General features: G+C 56.1%; 1 protein-coding gene across 1 annotated transcript; it reads right to left on the bottom strand.

The window, feature by feature from the left end:
* Positions 1 to 914: 914 nt before the first annotated feature.
* LOC100477293 (annexin A8) lies at positions 915 to 18,516 on the bottom strand. Its single transcript, XM_002915396.4, has 12 exons — positions 18,361 to 18,516; positions 12,815 to 12,905; positions 11,717 to 11,811; positions 10,291 to 10,404; positions 9,433 to 9,523; positions 8,643 to 8,722; positions 8,086 to 8,145; positions 7,460 to 7,553; positions 7,114 to 7,209; positions 5,410 to 5,468; positions 4,149 to 4,271; positions 915 to 1,714 (listed from the first exon to the last, which is right to left on the bottom strand). Exons 1-12 carry the CDS (start codon positions 18,379 to 18,381, stop codon positions 1,655 to 1,657), a joined length of 984 nt encoding a protein of 327 aa, XP_002915442.1. The 5' UTR covers positions 18,382 to 18,516; the 3' UTR covers positions 915 to 1,654.
* Between the last annotated feature and the right edge of the window lie 1,706 nt (positions 18,517 to 20,222).

Genomic DNA, 20,222 nt, shown 5'->3' on the forward strand with positions numbered 1-20,222 from the left:
TGGCTGGATTCCTGACCTGCAGAACCCATGACCACCGTAAAATGATGGTTTTACACTGGTAGCTTTAAGGTGGTTTGAAATGCAGCGAATAGCTAGGACTTGGTAAATGCATTCCTGCATTTAAAGTGAGGGAACCGAGCTCAGAGAGAGAGAGAGGAAGTCATTAGGACAGAGTGACACAGCCAGCACAGGGCACAGCTGGGGTCTACCTCTCACCTGTGTGAGCGCAAAGGTCCTGCTGTTCCATCCCTCCGATCTGCCTGGCTCCTCGGGGTCATACTTTAAGAGGCAGTTTGCAAACTAGAACATGGTCAGGGGATGTGGCCCCCAACCAGGCTCCAGGAGGGACAGTTGAAGGGACTGGGGACGTTTGGCTTTGACAGAAGATGTCTTAGTGGAATCTATGGGCTGTCTTCAGATAGGCAGGGAGGATAGGAAGGGACAGGCATTGTGGCCCTAGATGGGGAGTCGGGAGCAGAAGGCTGTGTGGGGCAGGGTTTGGCTCGGTTAAAGGAAGAGCTCTGCTGATCACTCCTGTTGGAAGAAGATGGGTCTGTCCAAGGAGGTTGGGAGTCCCCATCCCTGGAGGCAGCCAAGGACAACTGGATGCCCCTGGGTGAATGCTACGAAAGCAAGGCAAGCCACAGGTTGGAACAGGAGCACGAGACTTTTAGAACTCCCCCCACCTCTGAGAAATCAGGATTTAGGCGATAGGAAATATCCTCATTTACTCGAGTTGTCCCCAGGATGACTGCGGGCACAGTTTGCTCAACGTGTCCCTGTGGGGAATTGCCCACCTGTGTACTCAGGTTTGATTCATCCCCTTCAAAAGCTTTTTATAATCACATGTCTTTTATGAACACGGACAAATTAAATCGGTCCTACTCTGGTCACTGCTAAAAACCCAAAGGCACTTAGATCCGAATGTACCATCTTTATTATTCTGAAAAGCACAGCAGAGGCGTCTTCACGTCTTGGCATGGGGCCGGGATGAGAGGCGGTCCACACTTGTGTTAGGAAAGGAAAGAGCAGCAACTCTGAGCAAGGACTGGCTAAGCCTGTCACACTGAGCACAGTGTCCTTGGGTCGGGACATTGATTTGAAGCTTTCTCTGTTAGACAGGGAGAGAATTTTCATTCTGCTTACAGCCTAATGGTTTTAGATGAACGGATGTTAGTGGCATCCCAGTTGGCCTGAATGCATGTGTTTCTGCCTCAGCTGCTCACATGTGTGCGCTCTGAAACATACGGGCTCTCCCAGCCTCCTGGTGGCTTTTCAGGGAGGTTTATCAGCTGAGCTGCTTAATAAAATTCCTTATTCTCTGGTCTTTCCTCTGCAGATCCTGATTTAGTAGATAGGGTGGGGCTGGGTATCTGTGTAAACTGGGCCCAGGCAGCTCTGGGACCAGGTCAGCTTGGGAAGCTCCTGGGTGGGGAGGAAGAAACAGCCCCTTCGTGCCGAGGTGTTTGTCAGGCCAGATTATGCTAAGGTTGGCGCTGCGCTCACACCCGGAACTGACGTGAAAGTACCGGAAGCTGGGAGATAGAAGACTGAAAGGCAAGTTGGGCCCCCCCATCCCCCCAATGCATGGCCAAGGTTGAACAGGCAGGGCGCGGTGGCTCCGGCTTCTTGGCCTTTGCTCTATCCTGAGCCTTCAGGACTCGCTGCCCACCAGGTTCAGCAGGGCGTTCTTGTAGTCGCCACTGGTGTCTCCCTGAGGACAGGAGGGACAGGGGAGTCACAAGGGGTATTTGTCAGCTACGGTTATTACTAAGAGTGATGCTCCTTGGGGAGAGGTCTGGCAACATCCCTGTGCGGGGTCCTATGACGCAGGCCCACACTATGTCACCCGTCTTCTTGGTGCCATCTCAGGATACTTCTTTGTGTCTCCTTTTGATTCCCTTACTAACTACAGGGGAGCTTAATGTAGGAAATGAATCGCAGACACAGCCCCGCTCTGCAGCAGGGAAGGCATTTCGATGGCCTCCTAGCCCCATCAGCTGCCCCAGGGCCCTTCCCCACGTTCCGCCCAGGACACGAGCGTGCCCAATCATTCGTTTATTCGACACAACCCATCATTTGCTCAACGCCTGCAGCTGCGGATCAGGGAACCGAGGCAGCGAGCAGGCTGCCCAGTGCCACACCTGGAGGCAGGGGATGCAGTGGGGAGAGCCCGGGCTTTGGGGCCACGCAGAACCTGGACCACAGCTCTGTCATGCACTGACCCTGTGGCTGGGACGAGTCCTGTCACTGCCCTGAGACTCCTTCTCGCCTGTCAAATGACGGTGATGCTGACATGAGCCTTGCTGAGATGTGGTGAGGCGTGCACAGCAGGAGAAGCGTGGGCTTGCCTGCACGGCAGCTGGTTCACGTAGGGGTCAAGTGGCATCTGTCTCCCAATGGGATTGACCCCACACGGCCAATGGCTGAACCCCATTTTTGTGGTCTACCAGGTCCCCCTTGCTATTAGGCAGGTCCTGATAGGTCCGGCTGGTCCGGGATCTGCACACAGAGCCAGGGGAAGCCGAGGAGGGCCTATCACCCAACTCTTTTTCTACGTGCTTGAGGAAAATGGGAGCAAGAGGAAGGCCACTCGGTAAGTGATGGGGCTGGGCTAGTTCCCCGGTCCTACGTGCTGTAGCAGTTTCTGCTGCATGGGAATCACCTAGTCCTTAACTTTTAACCAAATTTGCTTGTACAATCATTTGGGCCTGAAATCTTCTGGTAGTTTCAACCACATTTAAATTTCTCCCTTCCTTCTTTCCTTTTTCCTTCCTTCCTTCCTTCCTTCCTTCCTTCCTTCCTTCCTTCCTTCCTTCCTTCTTTCCTTCCCTCCTTCCTTCTTTCCTTCCCTCCTTCCCCACTTCCCTCTTTCTTTCTTTCCACAATTTTTGTAATACGGTATTTTTGTTTTTGTGTTGTTTTGTGCTTTTCAGAAAATGATTCACTTTGTCTGTCGTTTTAAATGCCTGTGTCTAAAGTTATACATGCAGTTTTTTATAAATTTTCCTATTAATTTCTAGGCAGGGTTTTTAATGCTGGTATCACTGTTGGAAATCCTTTTTGCTTTGATGACATCTACAGAGAGTGGTCTATACTAAAAAGAAAATATTTGGCCACCTGAGTCACAATTTCAACTCACTTTTCCTAAGTGACAACTGTAGGCAAAACCTAAAGAGGGTGGGCTCTGATATGTCCAGACAGGGGACGTTATTATCGATTATACTGATCATGTGTTAATTAGCCTGCTAAGTCTTTCTCCATCATGAAGTCTACACCCTGGATGGGTCAAAGTTACCCTTTTGCTCAGTGTGCGCTGGTCTGTGGGTCGCCCTCTTGTCTTTTGACAAGACCGGCTGGAAAGCCAATCACAAGGCAAAGAATAATTCCACCCCTCACCCCCACCTACCCACTGCCCCTTTCTGAAACATATTAAAGCAGAAATGTCTTTTTAACATGTTGTGAGCTATGTGTGTCTTGGAAAGTGTGGCTGACAGCGGACATTTATAGAGTAACTAGAGACTTGACTTAAGAGCCAGTGGACACTTAGGGACATACTTCTCAAGGTTTGACTTCTCTTAATGAAATGATCAAGGCCTCGTTTGCATTAATTTCTAGAAGAGCTGTTTCTCTCAACGTTACGGCAATGTGGTGGTGTGGTGGTCACTGTGCATTTTCTCAGCTCCAGAACGTTCACTGACTGGCATCTGGTTAGGTAACCTGCTGGAGCCCGTCCGATTTCTCTCTGTAAAATCGTACTGCTGGGACTACTGCAGTCTGGATTTTGAAAGCTGCTGCCCGAGTCCTACTGAACTACTTACTGTCATTGACATTCAGTTGTGGTCTCCTTGGCAAGGGCTCCTGGTGTCATTTCCACAGGGGCGACCATAACTCAAGTGCAAAGCCCACTCTGGGCACCAAGCACAGGGGCCTCCACGGTCTGGTCTCTGCGCCCGCCCAAGCCCCCTCCAGGCCCTAGCCACAGTGACCCTCTTGCCGATCCCCATACACACCGTATGGCCATGAGTGCATGGGTATGACCCCCGCTGGGAGGGGATGGACACATGTGATGTAGGACTCTGGTCCCAGCATCCGCATCTCCCAGGAATGCCTCACACTTGGGGTAGAGTTGGGAACTCCCGACTTACTGCGATCATGCTGCTGAGGGTCTTGCCGTACATCTTCGAGAACTGACCCTTGATAAGATTTAAGTCAATCTCGCTCCTCGAAACGATGTTTCTTATCAGGGTCCCATCGCGCGTCCCTGCTCCCTGGACAGGACGAAGCAACCAGCCATCACTGCCTGCCTTTCTGGTGTGTCTCTGTGTTGATGGACAGACACAGCTGTGCTCTGTGGCTGGGGGGCTTTCATAGGGGGCCGGCGACGCAGGAATGAGCCTCCGCTTCAAGAGGGTGAAGCACTGGGAGGGGTGCCTTAGTGATTCAGGGCTTCCGTTCCCTTCATCTCTTCTCCCTCACCCAGGTTTCTGCCTTTAGTGGGAGCCAAATGCCCCAACGTGCTGTTTGTGTGTGGTTTGCCACATCGGATTCTAGACACGGAACACTCACTGCTCCAGGAATAAGACTTCTTCCTAGAGGGGCAACGTCAGGAAATCCAGCCTACGTGGCCAATTCACAAGCAGGACCTTCCTGCCTACCTTCATCTTTAACTAGTCTCCTGTCAGATGGCGCCAATGGCCAAGGGAACCCCACGCCCTCTCTCACTTCCTGGCCAGAGAACTTGGGGCTCTAACTTCTGGTGGTGTCAGTGCACAGAAGGTGGGCACTGACTTCGGGCTCAGGGAATTCCTCTGACTATCTCCCAGTTTGGTTCTAGGTGCCAGAAACTCCACCTATACGAGTGGCTGGGATGTCTGTTTGAATGCCCAGTGCAGCCTCTTGGACAACAGACAAACCCCTGGCAGGTGCATGGAAGTTGAGTGCCATGTGTGCCCATCTCCCTCTGACGCCCATTCAAAGGGCGCCTTCACTTCCTGGCAGTGTTGACCTGTGCGCTCTCCAGGAGGTCACGTGGTGGATGAACAGGACAGCTGGGCTGGCTTGGGTTCAAATGGAGGCTCTGCCAGTCACCCGGTGTGTGTGACCTTGACCACAAGCCTCAGTTCCACCATCTCTAGGGCGGCCGTTATGACACGGATGTCACAGGATTGTGGTAAGAGGTCGGTGCAATGCACACCTGTGAAAACACCTGCTCCAGTCCAGCCCTCAGGAGATGCGGCTTCCCTTCCTCGGACTCAGTTTACCCTTTGAGAACTATGGCATTCTGATTACCAGAGGCTGGAATTTGAGCAGACCCAAGTGTGGAAGGCAGTGGTGGCTCTGAACTTGGCTTTGTGGTTGGTGCTGAGCAGGGCTGAGAGCAGGGGGCACAGAAGGCAGAAGAGTTACCTTCAAGGCGTAGTACAGTCGCTCTGCGAAGTAGCTGTGCAGGTTCCGGGTGCATTTCACTGGCAGACAGGAGAGCTCTGTTAACACTAGCGGCCGTAGAGGGCATTGCGTACAAGTGTGTTTATTTACGTCTTGCCTCGGATCTTAAGCACGAGCATTATGCAGTTCTTGGCCTATTTATTGACGTGTTGCCTAGTTCCCAAACGAGAGGCTTGGCATTGGGTGGGGTGGGGCAGGGAAGGAAGCCTGGGGCGCTGGGCACAGGTCCAAAGGCACAGAGCGGGCAGGCAGAGGGTGAGGTGTAAATGCCCTGGGGTCTGCGGGGCTGGCCCATCTGCACATGGCTCCATCTAGGGCAGCCCCTGGGCTCTTACACCCCAGGGCCAGCTTTGCCAGGAATCCAGCCGCTCAGCTCCATGGAGGAGCCGTAGTTATGGTGACCACTGGCCTCAGAGTGCCCACTCTACTCGTCACTTAATCTGGAAGGTCCCTGTATTTGAATTTCCATGTGACAGTGGGGCCCAGCCTTGGAGCACTAGGGCACCCAGGGACATCTGGCCCAGAGAGCGGACCCCTGTTTGTTGAGTAGGCTTCTGGGTAGGGAGGTTGGCCCTTTGGCTCAGGGCAGCAGAAAGAACGTGGGCTTTGCATGAAGGAGGTAGGTGTTCGAGCTGCCCTGATGGCATGGTGTGACTTCATTCTTTGACCTGCCTGCCTTGCACTGGCCTCGCCTGTGGAATGAATGGTGGGAGTCTTCTAGGAGAAGGGAACAGGCAGTTCCTGGCACCGTAAGGCACTGGACACCTTAGCTTTGCCCTGCCTGAAGATTTATTCAGGACGTTGTTCAAACTCAATGCAGGGGCTGACTCGCTGAGATTAGAGCAGGGGGTGTGCTGAGCTGCTCAGCAGTCAGAGCCTGTGGGGGACGATCAGATGTCCCAGTCCACCCCGAAAGACCTGGACACTTTGTGGAGCTCCCATGGCTGCCCGGCACAGAATGGGGACAGCCTGGGGTGGAGGGGACACCCTAGGGCCCTGACCTTGGCTCCACCATGGGAGGGAGGACAGGTAAAGTCCCTCTGCCCCTGGGCATCAGCTCCTCACTGTGCAATGACTCCTCTCACTGGGACCTCAGTGCTGCACCCCGAGATGTAGTCTGGAACAGGTCCTCCTAAGTAGACCTGACGTCATGCTTGAAGAAAGGCTGTCAGTGCTCCCCAGGGTCAGACCATCAGTCACTGAGTTTGGACTCCAATGATGCATCATTTCTTCAATGAGCCACTGAGACAGAGACCAGGTCCCTGGCTAAGGTCCAGACAAGCGACTTTCTTTAGGGCTTTATAATCAGAGCCATTCGTTCCCTGTGTGGCTGCCGCGGGTGAGCACAGGCCCTGGGTCAGGCATAATCGTGCAAATGTGCACACACATTCATATACTCACAGATTCTCACATGTGCCATGCTCACACTCATGCTTGCGTACTCACACAGCACAGGGATTATGGGGGCAGGACACGGCACACTGAAGACACGAGGGTGTAAGAGTTCCAGTGTGCTGGGCTGAAGGGTACGTGTGTGTGGCCTGGAGCGGGAGGCGTCCCTTGAGGCAGACATAGTCGCTTGCTATTGCCACCCTGGGCACTGCCGCCCCCTGGGCCCCTGGCTGCGGACACTTGCATGTCTGAGCACTGAGCCCCGTCTCTTACCCACTGTGAGCATCGCCTCCTCCAGGGAGCCATGGGTCTCGCTCTTGATGCTGTCCTCAATGCTCTTGCTAGCGATTTTCTCATATTCCTCAAACACTGTAGAGAGATGTCTTCTCTTAAGGGATATGCAGATCTCAGTGTGACGCCCCCAGCGTCTCAGCTCTGAGACTGCACATCCATGTGTCACCCCTGACCCTTGGTTGCCAGGGAAAGGGTCCCAGTCTCCCTGGCTCTCTCCCCAGCGTCATGAAAAGACAAGGATGCACACTGGATGGCCTGCGTTAAGAGACGGGCCCTGAGGCCAGGGCACCCTGCTGGAACCCTGCCCCCTCCCCCCCCCGGGTACCTCTCATCAGGTGCGTGGCACTGCGTGTGCACAGGATGGTGATGAATTTCATCTCGTCGGTCCCGTGAATCTTCTCGCCCGCTGCGAACAGATCCTAGCATTGCGGCAGCCACAAGAAGCCAGTGAAGGAAAGCAAGGAGGTGAGGGTCAGCCCCCATCCACCCACCAGGTCAGCATTCTCCTCTTGCTATCCCTGAGAGGTTAAAATCCCTTCTGGATACTGGGCCAGAAGCTGCTCTGGGAACTCCCCTGCCTCCCGCTGGGGCTTTGCTCTGCCTCTGGGCATCTCTAAGCACTCTGCCAGCAGACCGAACTATAGCGATCTGAATAGTCCCATCTGGTCCCCAGGTTCATGCGCTGTTCATGCTAGGACAGAGCTTCAGTGGACCCCTCCCACATCCCTCCCCTTCCTGTTCCTGAGTCTCCCCGACACCCTCACTTTCCTTCTGGAACACCAGAGGGTAAATGTCTACAGAGAGCTGAGCTGGGTCCCAGCCTAACCTAGTGTCAAAGAAGACCCTCATGGACAGAGGGGCTGGGTGAGGCTTCCAGACTTTTGTCCCCAGAGGATGGGGCAGGTGGCCCACAGGGCGGAAGCTGCTGAGGGTGTATGTACGAAGCCTCACCTGTGCATCTTGGATGGCCTGTCCTGGGTCCACAAAGCCACTCACATCATCCCTGCTGCCCTAGGAACAGAAGGGGTGGCTGTGTCAGCAGGCTAGCCCAGCAGAGCAGCTGGGGCCGCGGGGAGAGCCAGGCAGGAGGGCAGAAGTCTCTATTGCTTTTTGGCTAGGGGGACTTTAGCAGGCTAGTTTCCCTCTCCAGGGCCAGATTCTGTCATCGGTAAAATGAGAGTAGTAAGGGCTGCCTCATAGGGAGCTGGGGGATTCGGTGAGCTAAGGTAAGCGGAGTGCCAGGCGTGGGGTGTGGTGTGTAGGACCTGCCCGGTGACAGGGCACTCTCCTCCCAGTTCTGGGGTGCCCCCTTGTGGCTGTGTCAGGGACATGCAGGTGTGAGGATCTTCCAAACACACTGAGAGGTATCCAAGAAGCCCAGGCCACTGCGGCTGTACCAAGGCCCTGACTCCACCCCACCCAGCAGCTGTTGCCAAGAACTGCTCCCTGGAGCCCAGCTGTTAGGGTCCTTCAGGGCAAGGCACGCCCAGAAGCCTGGGCTCTGATACCTGTAAGAGGCACACCAGGATCCTCTCCAGGTAGCCACTGGTGTCTGCTTGGATATCTTCCTCCAGGCTGGACCCGTAGTCTGCAGGGGAGACAGAACCATGAGGCACAGACCCACTTTCCTCCTCCCAGCCCCGTTTCCCACACTTCTCCCAATCCAAGCCTTCTGGTAAGGACGTGTCAGTGGCGTGGACACACTGCCCAGGTGTCTGAACGGCAGCAGCTCCACCTCCAGGCGGTCATTCAGAATGAGAAGCAACCCGGCTCGAAGTGCAGAGACAGGCCAGGCCAGAGAGCCCCCCGGGACTCCCGACCGAGCTCCACTTCATTTGAACCTTCAGGCACATTGTCTACCAGGCAGAGCACATGGAAGCCAGGCTGGCCTCTGCTTGCTTTGCATTCCGTAGGCTCCATGATAGCTGGCCTGCAGTCCACGGCCCCCATTGCAACAGGGCCCTGCATGGTCCCCAGGGTCAGCGCGTGCCTGGCCAGGAAGGAGCCAGGTGCTGACACAGCCCGGGACCCACAGCGCTGCCAAGCCCTCGAGGGGCAGAGAGTGTGGGGTACATATCCCTCTCCCCAGCATCCCTTGGGCTTCAGGGGGCTTAGAGACCATCAGGCACAGGTCTGGGCACACAGCAGGTGCTCGGCACCCAGGTGTAGAAAGGCCCGGAAAGGGTCTTTTGCAGCAAGGCCCAGTGCACTGCTTGTCTCTCATTCCCTACTCAGCTGCCAAAGCTCGTGACCATTCCCACGTGAGCCTTTACGTCCAGGCCCTGCACCCTCCCTTACCCTCCTCATAGGCCTTCATTATCTCCCGCAGCTGGTTCTTGGTCCGAGAAGCCAGGATTTCAATGATGACACCCTCTTTGGTCCCCAAGCCCTGTGGACAAAAATCTCTGTCTGTTGGAGAGCTCTGCCTGGGCTCGCCTGCTCTGTCCACACCCTCTTCTGTCAAGAGGCGAGAGGAAGAGCCCCAGAAGAACAGTCAGTACACTGCCCCCTCCGATGGGGGCCTCTGCTGGAGAGCGTTACTGGGGGAAGTCACCCATTTTAGTCTCCAGGGGCGGCTCCTGTGGGCAGGTGAGGCGACGGGAGAGCTCTGTGTCAGCTCTGCCCTCCGTGCTGGGTGGTCTCCAGCATGCCACTCCACCTCGCTGAGCCTAGGTGTCCTCATCAGTCCTCAGGGATAAAGAGCCGGCCCACCCCAAAGGTGCATTAGCGAGAACGGATGGGAAATGCCGGGCAGGCACACCCCGTGAGTGTCTTTTCAATGGAGATGATTATACTCGCTGGACCCTGATTCTCTCCTCACTCTCTGCGAGTGCTAAAGGAGCAGTGGGAGTCATAGGAGATCCGAGGGACCGGGCAGAGACTGCAGATGTCATTCTGTCATCCTGCACACCTGGTTTGGCGCTGTCATGAGAAGCGCTGAGTCTGGCGCCCTCGTGGCCACATGACAGCGGACGCCAGCCCGTCTGGGCAGCGAGCGGCAGGCTCACCGGGCTGGGCCATTCCAAAGGGTGGCTGGAAGGGAGCTCCGAGGTCCCAGTGCCAGGCTGTCTTGGGGAAGGCGTCCCCAGCAGCAACCCCCACCCCCCAGTCCTTGTAAGCATTTCTGCCCCTCCCCCACCCCACCTACTTAGTTACCTGCATGGCATCGTGCAGCTCCTTGGCTTCGTATCTGTATGGTGGGTACATGAGGGCCACGATGAGCCTCTCGAACTTGCCACTCAGCTCTGACTGCAAGGTCTCGGTGAGATCCTAATGCAAGAGGAAGGACAGGCAATGATCTGGACGTGGTGCCCCCCTGAGTACAGGGGTCTGGGTGGCACCCAGTCCTGGAGGCGCAGGCAGGAGTCCTGTGGGCTCTACCGTGAGCTGGTGCTGGGGTTTCTCGGGCCAGCAATGTAGCCTCTCTGAGCATCATTACCCTTACCTGTGAAAGGGAGACAGTGATTCTCCTGCGTTATACCATTGCTTAGGGGACTGGTGGAGAGATGTGTGTGGCTCGACCCAACTCTCAGTGTGGTGCTGGGCACAGTGGAAGCCCAACATACGTGTTTGCCATTGCTCACCATCAAATCCCGTCATAGCCCATGGGCATCAGTGAACGCAGGACTGAGTTAAGGAATCTATCTCAGGGCGCTGGTCTCCGCAAGAAGCCACAAGGCCACAGCCTGCTGTTGTGCACAGCACAGCAAAGGACCAAGGGCCTTGTCAGACCTGGATTTAAATCCCAACCTTGCTGCTTACAGGCTCTGGGATCTTGTGCACTTACTCCTAGAACATCAGTTTCCCCTGATACCGAATGCAGAGAATGATGCACAGTTGTGAAGATTAAGAGAAAGAAATTATTTAAAAAAAAAAAAAAGTGCGCATTGGCGCCCCCCTGGAATGTTCAGGCTTCATCATTCACCTTCCTGCGTTAAATCTCCGAACTCAGAACCTGCGGTGACAGAGGCTCTGGCAGCCACAGTGATGTGTGCCTTTGTTCCTGTGTTTACATAGTAACCCCAATGCCTGGCTCTGTCCTGCGGTGGTGGAGGGAGGGAAGAGAGAAAAGGGTCCAGCGCATGGTCTCCCTGCCCCTGGAGTTCCCTCAAGGCAGAGGGAGCCGGCACAGACACAGAAGCTCTGACATGAAGAGAGCGTCCCACACCGGCACCTCTGTGCGTGGGTGAGATGGGCATCCCAGGCTCTGGGACCAGGGTGAGTAAAGAGTAGAGGCAGGGACACAGCTCAAGGATGGGGCCATGGAGCCAAGGTAAAGGAGCTCGGTGAGAGAGACGGGGGTGGAGGGGTGGAGCGGCCCTCAGGCCTGCTGCCAAGCCAGGGGTGTGGGGACTGTAAGTAACGCAACCAGATAAAACAGAGGGTGGCTAGTGGAATTTTAACTTCAGATAAACAATTAATAATATTTTTAGTATAAGCATGCCCTATATGCCCCTTGCTTTTAGAAGCTGGCCTCTAGACGAGGGCCTTGTCCAGAGCGAAGCTGCCTCCCAGGTGTCTCCGGCCGCAGCAGTGCCCCCAGCGCCCCCCGCCCCATGGAAAGCCCCCTGTCCCCCTTTACCTTGCCGAACTGTGCCTTGAAGGACTTGGCGATTTGCTGCCGCTGGGCGTTGGTCCTCTTCGTGAGCACATCGATGACGGCCTGCTCGTTGGTCCCTGCAGGGGTGCACAGTGTGAGCAGCCCCACTGCCCTAAGGGGGCTGAGGAGGAGGGAGGGCAGCTGCTTGGGGGCCAAGCAGTGGGCACCCACGGCCTGGAGAGCTCCCAGACCTGACGATTTTCACGGTGTAGATAGGACCCCTAGGCAGTAAATCCTTCCGTCCTTCCCGCACCTCCCACCCACACGGTGTTGGGGTGCTGCCCAGGGCCAGTCTCAGAGTGGCAGAATCTGAGGGCCCTCTGATCATCTGATCTGCTCTGGACATCCCCCGGGGCCTCTGGTGCTCAGGCAGGAGGACCTTCTACTCTGTTCTCTCTCGTGCTGGTGGCAGTGGGGGCAGGTCAGGACCGAGGGCCCAGCAAACTAGATCTGAGTCCTGGCCCAGCAGCCTCGTTGCCCAGAGCATCTGCTCCCTCCTTTGGGAAGTGGAGGGAACAGCAGAGATCTCACAGGAAGTAGAGGCCGTGAACATGCCGCCAAGGTTCATCTAGAAAGGACGGCAAGCCCTGGCTGGCTTCAGGAATGCGCATCCTGGAGACCGCAAGGAGGCTGCCTGTGCCAGGCCCAAGCAGAGTGGGGAAGCTGCGGAACCCGCGCGGCCCAGTTCAGCCCCACAGAGCTCCCAATGTCATCCCATCCAGAGTTTCCAGTGACACACAGGTCCAGAGTTCCCAAGGCCATTCTGTGAGCATGAAAGCTCGGGGTGATTGGGGTGAAGTTGCCTACACAAGGATGCCCAGGCACGCACAGCAGATGATGTCCCCCTCCTACCCTCATGACTCAGCCTCTCTCTTCTCCAGCTGTCGTTGGGTGGGGTGTAGACTAGTGATGCTGGGGCGGGCCGGGAGTCCATCTCCGGAGCGTGGTGTCCCCTGCCTCCCCCCCCCCCCCCCCCCCCCCCCGCCGACCCAGAGCCACGAGAATCGCGGTTTGGAGCAGAGTGGACAGACCCCAGAGAGGCACAGCCCTCCGCTGGCAGGTCTGCGGACATCCACTCACCGATCCCCTTCATGGCTTTGTAGAGGGTCTCCGCGTCGGGGTCCGGGTTAAAGTGGGGGCCGCCCTTCACCGTAACGCCCTCCTGTTCCATCTGCAAAAGAACCCAGGCTTGTTCAAAGTGGGAAGGCCCAGGGGACGGAGCAGATCACCAGCCCACCAGGCGGACTGCCCCTGCCCAGTGAGCACTGGCTCAGCCCCCGCAGGCCGGCGGCTGAGGGTCCGGTCCCTTCTGCCCCTGCCTGGCTGGGCTCTCCCTGACCGTCCACCTTGGATGAAGGGAGGCCTGAGGGGTCCTTGCTGGCCCAGACCGCAGCGTCTGGATATGACAGTTACCAGCAGATACGTGGCGAGGAAGGGGCGCCTTGGTCCTCTTGCCACTAAGTTGCCATAAGGCTCTCTCACTTCGGGGCTGGGGAAGCCTGGGCGGTGGGGGTGGAGGCCCTGTGCGCCCATGAGGTGCCTTGGCTAAGGGAAGCCTGTCCTGTCAGGTAGGCCGTCAAGGAGGAAGGAGGGGCCTCTTGAGGAGGAGTGAGGCGGGGCCAAGCTGGTCAGCGCCCCGGGGCCATCCCGAGAGTGAATCTCAGCCTTTAGCACCAGTGCCAGCCCTGCGGAGTCGAGGTAGGGGAACTCTTGACGGTGGCACTGTGGCCACTTTCAGAGCCGCCACCCAGCCTTTGGTGTCAGGAGGAGGCAAGAACCAGGAAGAAGTCTTAGGAAAGGGGGCTGGCCTTAGAAAGGACCAGCTGTGGTTTTATTGGGGTGACAAGGCACGACAACGACCGTGGGTGTGCTCCTGGCCACCTGGCTGTCTTCAGAAGGGTCCTACATGTCTCCCTGCCTCAGCCTTCTTGCCTCAGACCTGCTCTTGGAACTTTTGTGACAAGATTCCCGAGGCTGGGGGAAGTTTACCTGGGGTAACAGGAGCTTGGGAGGAGAAAGGGTGGGGGTACGGCCGGGTGTGAGTACAGGGGTACAGAGGAACAAGAAGGGCAGTGCGCCCTACGGGAGGTAGCTTTCTGGGGGTGAGGCAGGCTGCATCGAATCTGCTGGGGGGTCTGTGGCTCAGGCGTTAGCCTCTCAGGGGTGTCAGCTATGTAGGGAAGCTGCTGTTAAGTGAGGGAACTCTGAGAGACCACAGCCGCCTGGCCTGGCTGTGAGTCCCCTTGGGGCTCTGTGGGACTGCCGTGCCACCTCCACAGAACAGCTTTTTGATGAATAGGCTGGCACCAGCCAGAACCACAGCTTGTGGGAAGAAACCACAAAACCTCTCCTGCCCCCGCCCCCGCCCTGGGGTGTGGGTTCTGGATCAGGCCAGGCCTCTCCCAGCTAGTGTCGTCTGAGGGCAAGCCACAGGCCCTGTCCACTCCCACGCCCGAGCTCCGTCCCGCACTATAGACAGGCAGTGCTGTTAGTGGGAAAGGACCACCCACCCCCAAACCACAAGGACAGTGAATGAGTGAGGGCAGGCTTCGTGGAGCTGAATGTGCTGCTTTGAGAGTGTGCAGACAAGGTTGGGAAGAGAGGCATGGTTTGAGGCCCAGCTGCCTTCTTTCTGAGAAGTGGGTACTCATAAGAAGGTAGAGACCCAGGGCCCCCGGCTGAGCATCCTGACAGCCTAGGGCCTTTGCAAGTCCACAGGCATGGGGGACAGAAGGTTAGGTTTAGAAAGAACTGCATGATGCTCTGAAAATTGTGAAATAAGCACGATAACCAAAGTTCTTGGGCCTTTGACCTGAGCCAAATCTCTAGTCAAGGGCTTGTCTGGCTTTCTAGCCTTGTGCCCTGTAGCATTTCTCAGATGAAAATGAATGATCTTTCTTAAGTATGTGTTTCTGGGAGAGGGATAGTGGTGGAGGGAGATTGGAGATGGGCATTGAATTTGAAGAAGACTTAGAGATTCCTCAATGGAAAGGAATTTAGTCTCATCGTGTTTGGTCTCCCATGCACCCATTCACCTACTCCTTCTGTCTGCCCCTCATCCACTCATCTACTTTCCCACCTACCCAACCACCAACCCACTCATTCATTCATCTATTCATCCATTCTCCACCCAGACACTCAATGGCCATATCCATCCATCCACACATCTATCCATCCATTTATTCATTCATTTAATCACCATGTCCATCCTTCTATCCATCCATACATCTATCTAACCATCCATCCATCCATCCATCCATCCATCCATCCATCCATTTATTCATTCACTTAATCACCATGTCCATCCTTCTATCCATCCATACATCCATCTAACCATCCATCCATCCATCCATCCATCCATCCATCCATCCATCCAATTATTCATCCATCCATCCAATCCATCCATCCATCCATCCATCCATCCATCCTTTAAGCCCTGATTAGATCCTGAAAATACATGGCAGATTGCCATCGGTGGGGCTATCTATAGGGATATTGCTTTTGAGTAAGAGGTAAAAGGTCTTTCTATTCCCTTTGCTTGAATATCAAATGTCTGGTAACAAATTTTCCTATCTCATTTTTAGCCCTGTGTTTCTCAGCAGAAAGTGTTAGAAATAATCCCCTGTGCAAATCCCATCCAGAAGAGCCTGTGTTGTCCCAGAGGTGGCCCAGTGGTGTGCCCTTGTTTGTGGACTCTGAGCTGCTGTTACTACCCTCAGCCCTTTGAGCAGCTCCTTTGTGCCAGGCCTCCGTGTTAGATGCTTCAGGGGCCAGAAGAGCCATGCTCATCCCCTTGACGTCTCCAAACCATGAATGCCCCATTCGACAGGCAAGGGAGTGGGACTCGGGGGGCTTGTCAAGGTGACATAGCTCGTAAGTGGTGGTGCTGGCACTGGACCCGCAGCCTGACTCAGAAGCTGAGCTCTGTCTACTTCCCCCCACTCTACTGATGACTCAACCTTTTCGGGACAGTGAACTTTCCTGGAACTCTTCACTGAAGGAAGCTTTGCCCACAGGAATGCAGGTGGTCTGGGAGTGCAAGTTCTGGGCACCACCCGTGAGGGGCTCTCTCCCTGCCCCCAAGCTGGCACGCGGCGCTGTGCAGCAGGGACCGGCCAGCCCACGGGACTGAGTCACTGGTCTGAGGTCGGCTTCGGTGGGAATGGTGGTCAACCTGCTTCCTGAGTGGGTGGTGATTTTGAGGCACCAAGGAGCCTCAACCTGTCTTCCCACTTCATGGTTTTAGGGGATAAAAAGCACAGTTACCTGGAATCAGACCCCTGAATATCAGCAGGGAGGGGTAGGGCCCCAGGTCTCCCTATCTGAAACGCCCTGCTGTTAGAGAATCTGCCTGGGCCCCATGCCCGGAGTGGGCTTGTCCAGACAGGAACATTTTCACTGAGAAGGTGACTCAGTCCTGCCAGTGACTCTGTCTGTAAGAGCTCTGTTCCCAGGAGCTGCCACACCTTTGCCTTCCCCCGTCACGAGGCTGCCCTGCGGAGCCTGGGAGACGAGAACTTCCTTTCTGTAAGAGAGGCACAGGTGGGGCCCTTCTAGCTGATCTTTCACACCCTCGCCCCCAACCCCCAATTCCTGGTCCTGGTCCACTGGGGGCCCAGAGGACATCTGGTCCTCAGCCGGTCATAGGCGGGCTCCGCCTGTGATCTTCCTGCCCCAAGCCAGCTCTCCTGTGGGCTGTGGGTCTCCAAGGCCCACAGTTTGGGCTCTGGCATTGGGCTGCTCAGATTCAAACCCAGACTTTACCACTTGCTAGTGTGGCAACTTTGGGCATATGCTGAGCCTCCTTGTGCCTCAGTTTCTTCGTCTGTGGATGAAGATACCGGCATCTGCATTGTTGCAGTGGCATAAGGCTCAAGGGAGATATCGAATGTGAGATGCTTTGAGGAATGGCTGGCATACAATAGCTCAGGGACGGTCATCATTAACCTGCTGGGATGGCCAGGTCCCTGCAAGGAGGCTTCTGCCTGCCTGGCTGGGTGGGGCCCCTGTCCCGCTGGAAGCAAGGCCCAGAATCAGGCCGTCAGCTGACTATGGAACGGTGCCCAGCACTGTGCTCTCCCTGCCGTGTCGGTCTCCTCAAAAGCAGGTTCCCACCAGCCGGAAAGAAACTGGAGGCCGCTCTAGGCCCTTGACCTGTCCTGGCTGCTTTGCTGGGGCCCAGATAGCTGCCACACCTTGTCCCTCGCTGCCTCTCTGTCCCGACTGTCCAGGCCTGGCATGTCTGAACCCAGCAGCCCGTGGGTTGTGACATTTGTGACAGAGAGATTTCCTGAAGCGGGATAAGCCTGGGTCATCCACTGTAGCTCACAGAGGCTGGGGGTCGGGGGTGGAGAGAGATCTGAGTTCTAGTTGGACCCCTGCCTGCTAGCTGTGGCACCCAGCGAGTCACTCGGGTCTCCGAGACTCAGTGTCCTCATCTGTGAAATGGAAGGAGCAGCCTTCCGTGCTGAAATGAAGGGGTCGAGCCCGCCCAGAAGGTGTCATCCGCTTGTCATCTTTGTGTTTTTAACTCCTGAGCACGAGATGGCCCCGGACTCAAACCCAGATGAAACACTCCCAAGAATCTGGTAATTCAGCTGGTGGGAGACTGGGGGACAGGCTGTGCTGTCTTCCCCACCTCAGTCCTTCATCCTCTATAAAGCATAGATTTCAGACATTCGAGGCCCTCGTAGGCCAGGTCCTCTTGCCCTCTCTCCTCAATCTTGATGAATAAACACCATGGATTCCTGGAGGACTGCCTGCCCTCCCATGCCCTCCTGAGGTGTGGGCATTGATGAAGCTTCCAACATCAGCCGATTTGATCATGTTGGTCACTAGCTCAAGGACCTTCAATGGCTCCCTATTGCTCTTAAGGTAAAGCCCAAGGCCCTTAGCCTGCCCTGTGAGACTTTTTAGGACCTGCCCTGCCTGCTTCTCTAGGTCTATCTCCCCCTGCCCTCTGCTCTCCCACCCAGGGCTCTCAGGCCATGAGGAACTACTCTCCGAAGCCAAGCTTCCCATCCTTCTGGGCCTTTGCACATAACGTTCCCTCTGCAAGGAACCATCTGCCTGATTCTCCTCAAACACACGCAGATGCACACATACCACACACATGCACATCTCGCTCAAACGTGATACCCTTTAGCTTCAAGCAGCCTGACCCTCCCTGCAGTGGCTCTTCCTCTGGACTCCCCCAGCCCCTCAGCTTCCCTCGGTGCCTTTCAAGGTTCCTTCGTCTGGGGGCCTGGGTAGCTCAGATGGTTAAGCATCTGTGTTCGGCTCAGGTCATGATCTCCAGGTCCTGGGATCGAGCCCCACATCGGGCTCCCAGCTCAGCCGGGAGCCTGCTTCTCCCTCTCCCTCTGCCTCTCCCCCTGCTTGTGCTCTCTCTGTCTCTCTCAAATGAATAAATAAAAAAAAAATCTCAAAAAGAAAAAAAAGTTTCCTTGATCTGTCTGTCCTAGCTGTGAGTGTGTCTAGGCCTGGGGCAGTTTCTTCTCCCTTGCCTCCTCAGTGGGCAGCCTGGTGCTTGGCCGGCAGACAGTGCGACTGCTGACTAAGTGGAACTCTCGCCACCAACACCCTGCAGGAACCCTACCGTCCGCCCCTGCTTGCTCCCCACTTACCCAGGCTTTCCACCAGGCCATCTTGTTCTCCTCGCGATCGCCGTTCCCCAGGGAGAGGAAGATCCACCCGTCGGCTCTCCCTCTGCTCCGAGATTCTCCAGGACTGGCTCCCTCACGAGCAGGCCAGGTCCTTGGGGTTGGGTATTGGGTGTGGTGGCGAAAGCAGGGCCCAGGCCCCACCCAGCGCCGCCCCTGCCCCCACCCCCCACCCCCGGGGCTCCGCCTGGCTCTGGGTCCCTCCTGGGGCTCCCTGGCCGCACCCAGGCACCGCCTGGAGCCTGCCTGTGGAATTCTGCCACTCACTGCCAAACGTCTGGGCTGTGGCTGTTGTGTAGACTGGAAATTCTGAGTCCCAGCCTTTGACGGCCCCACTTAGTAAAAACGGCTGTGGTTTCAGACTGTCCTCGCTGGACCTGATCTATAGAAAAAAAAGGATACCACGTCTCCCTTTCTTTTATTGTGCAGTTTCCACACCGGTAACAATGTGGCGGGGAGCTTGGCAAAGGACACACGGACAAGCAACCTCCATTGACTGAGGTGTCTCAAGTCTGGAGGCCTCTTTAATCACTGTGTGCCTTCTGTCCCCTTGGTTCTTTGCCTCAACCCCAAGAAGCAAGTGTGAGTTCCATGTGCTGCAGGACACAGGCTCCAGCGTTCAGATAATGTGCCCAAGTCCCCCTGCGTGTGAGAAGCAGGGCTGGCATCCAGTGGTTCTCTGGGCCCTGCTCTGTGCCTGCTCTGTGCTGGGTCCCACAGGACACCGCGGCCGCCAGCTCCCCAGGGAAGAGGTTAATTTTTTCCTCTCCGGAGTTTGCCCTCCCTGGGTCCCCTGACTAGAATGTTCCGTAGCACCCTCTCTCTACTCAACTCTTAACCCGCCTTTCGGGGTAAACACCAGTGCCTCAGGGACCACCCGAGGCCCCTCCATCCTGGGGAGGCACCCCCAGGGCTTCGAGGACCCCCTGGCCTCTGAGTGAGAAATAGCCTCACGGTGGTGTGATTGTTTTATATTCAGGGAAACCATTCAGAATCACGGATACGAGTTGTCCCTTGATGCAAAATCCTCTGGTTTCCTGACCCTGAGTCCAAAACCCTTTGCCCTCCACATGCAACGTCTCCAGGCTGTTCTTTCTGGAAGCACCGGCTGGGGTGGGTGGGGACAAAGCTGGGCCAGCCACCACCCAGAGCGACCGGAGGACTAGGGACCGTTGGCTACAGCGCTGTGAGGTGCTGTCAGAAGAGGAAGATTTCGGCCTGCCTCTGGTCATGCAGACCGAGGAAGGACCTACTCCTGCCTTTGGGGGCCCAGACTTTCCATCCTCTCTGAGGGTCCCTGGGTCAGAAGCAAGGCACCCTCATTGGTGGGGCTTCTCAGGACATCAGCTGCCCCCACCTGTGTGCATGTCGGGGGTGCCCACACTGTGGGCGTGTATCTGGGGGTAGGTAACCCCCAGGAGTCTAGTTATGAGGATGACCTCAGATAGGACTCTCGTGGTTGGCCCTGAGCAGAGCCCGGAGAGCCATGCCAGACCCTGAGAGGAGGACAGGCCACAGAGATGGGTGCAGACACGACCTGGCCCTCTGAGGGTCTACAGTGCACGGTGACCCAGGGAGGTCGCGGGACGAGAGCGAGCCCCAGCCGTGCTTGTGCTGTCTTTTCAGGCTCTGTTCCGACCGCTCTAGCAGCCAGGACCTCACCTTCTTTCCCAAGCTCCTCTTTTGCTTCCCTTCTGGGAAATCCCGCACCCTTTGCCATCATTTTCAGTCTCATTATTACCACCCTAACTGGCCCCCAGGACTCCTCCCTGGGCCCTGTGTTCCTGCCCCTCCTCGTCAGTGGTTCTGAAGCTGGGCAGCCCTTT

Source organism: Ailuropoda melanoleuca, chromosome 6 (genome assembly GCF_002007445.2).
Source record: "Ailuropoda melanoleuca isolate Jingjing chromosome 6, ASM200744v2, whole genome shotgun sequence".
In the NCBI taxonomy this organism is placed as follows: domain Eukaryota; kingdom Metazoa; phylum Chordata; class Mammalia; order Carnivora; family Ursidae; genus Ailuropoda; species Ailuropoda melanoleuca.

Bases quoted from the DNA above. Each gene is read 5' to 3' on its own strand.
- LOC100477293 (XM_002915396.4), bottom strand. From the start codon at position 18,381: ATGGCCTGGTGGAAAGCCTGG. The intron at 8,146-8,642 runs GTATCAGAGCCC...TTCTGTTCCTAG, and splicing joins TCCTGGTGTGCCTCTTACAG to GGCAGCAGGGATGATGTGAG. The intron at 7,554-8,085 runs GTGAGGCTTCGT...CCGCAATGCTAG, and splicing joins AGGCCATCCAAGATGCACAG to GATCTGTTCGCAGCGGGCGA.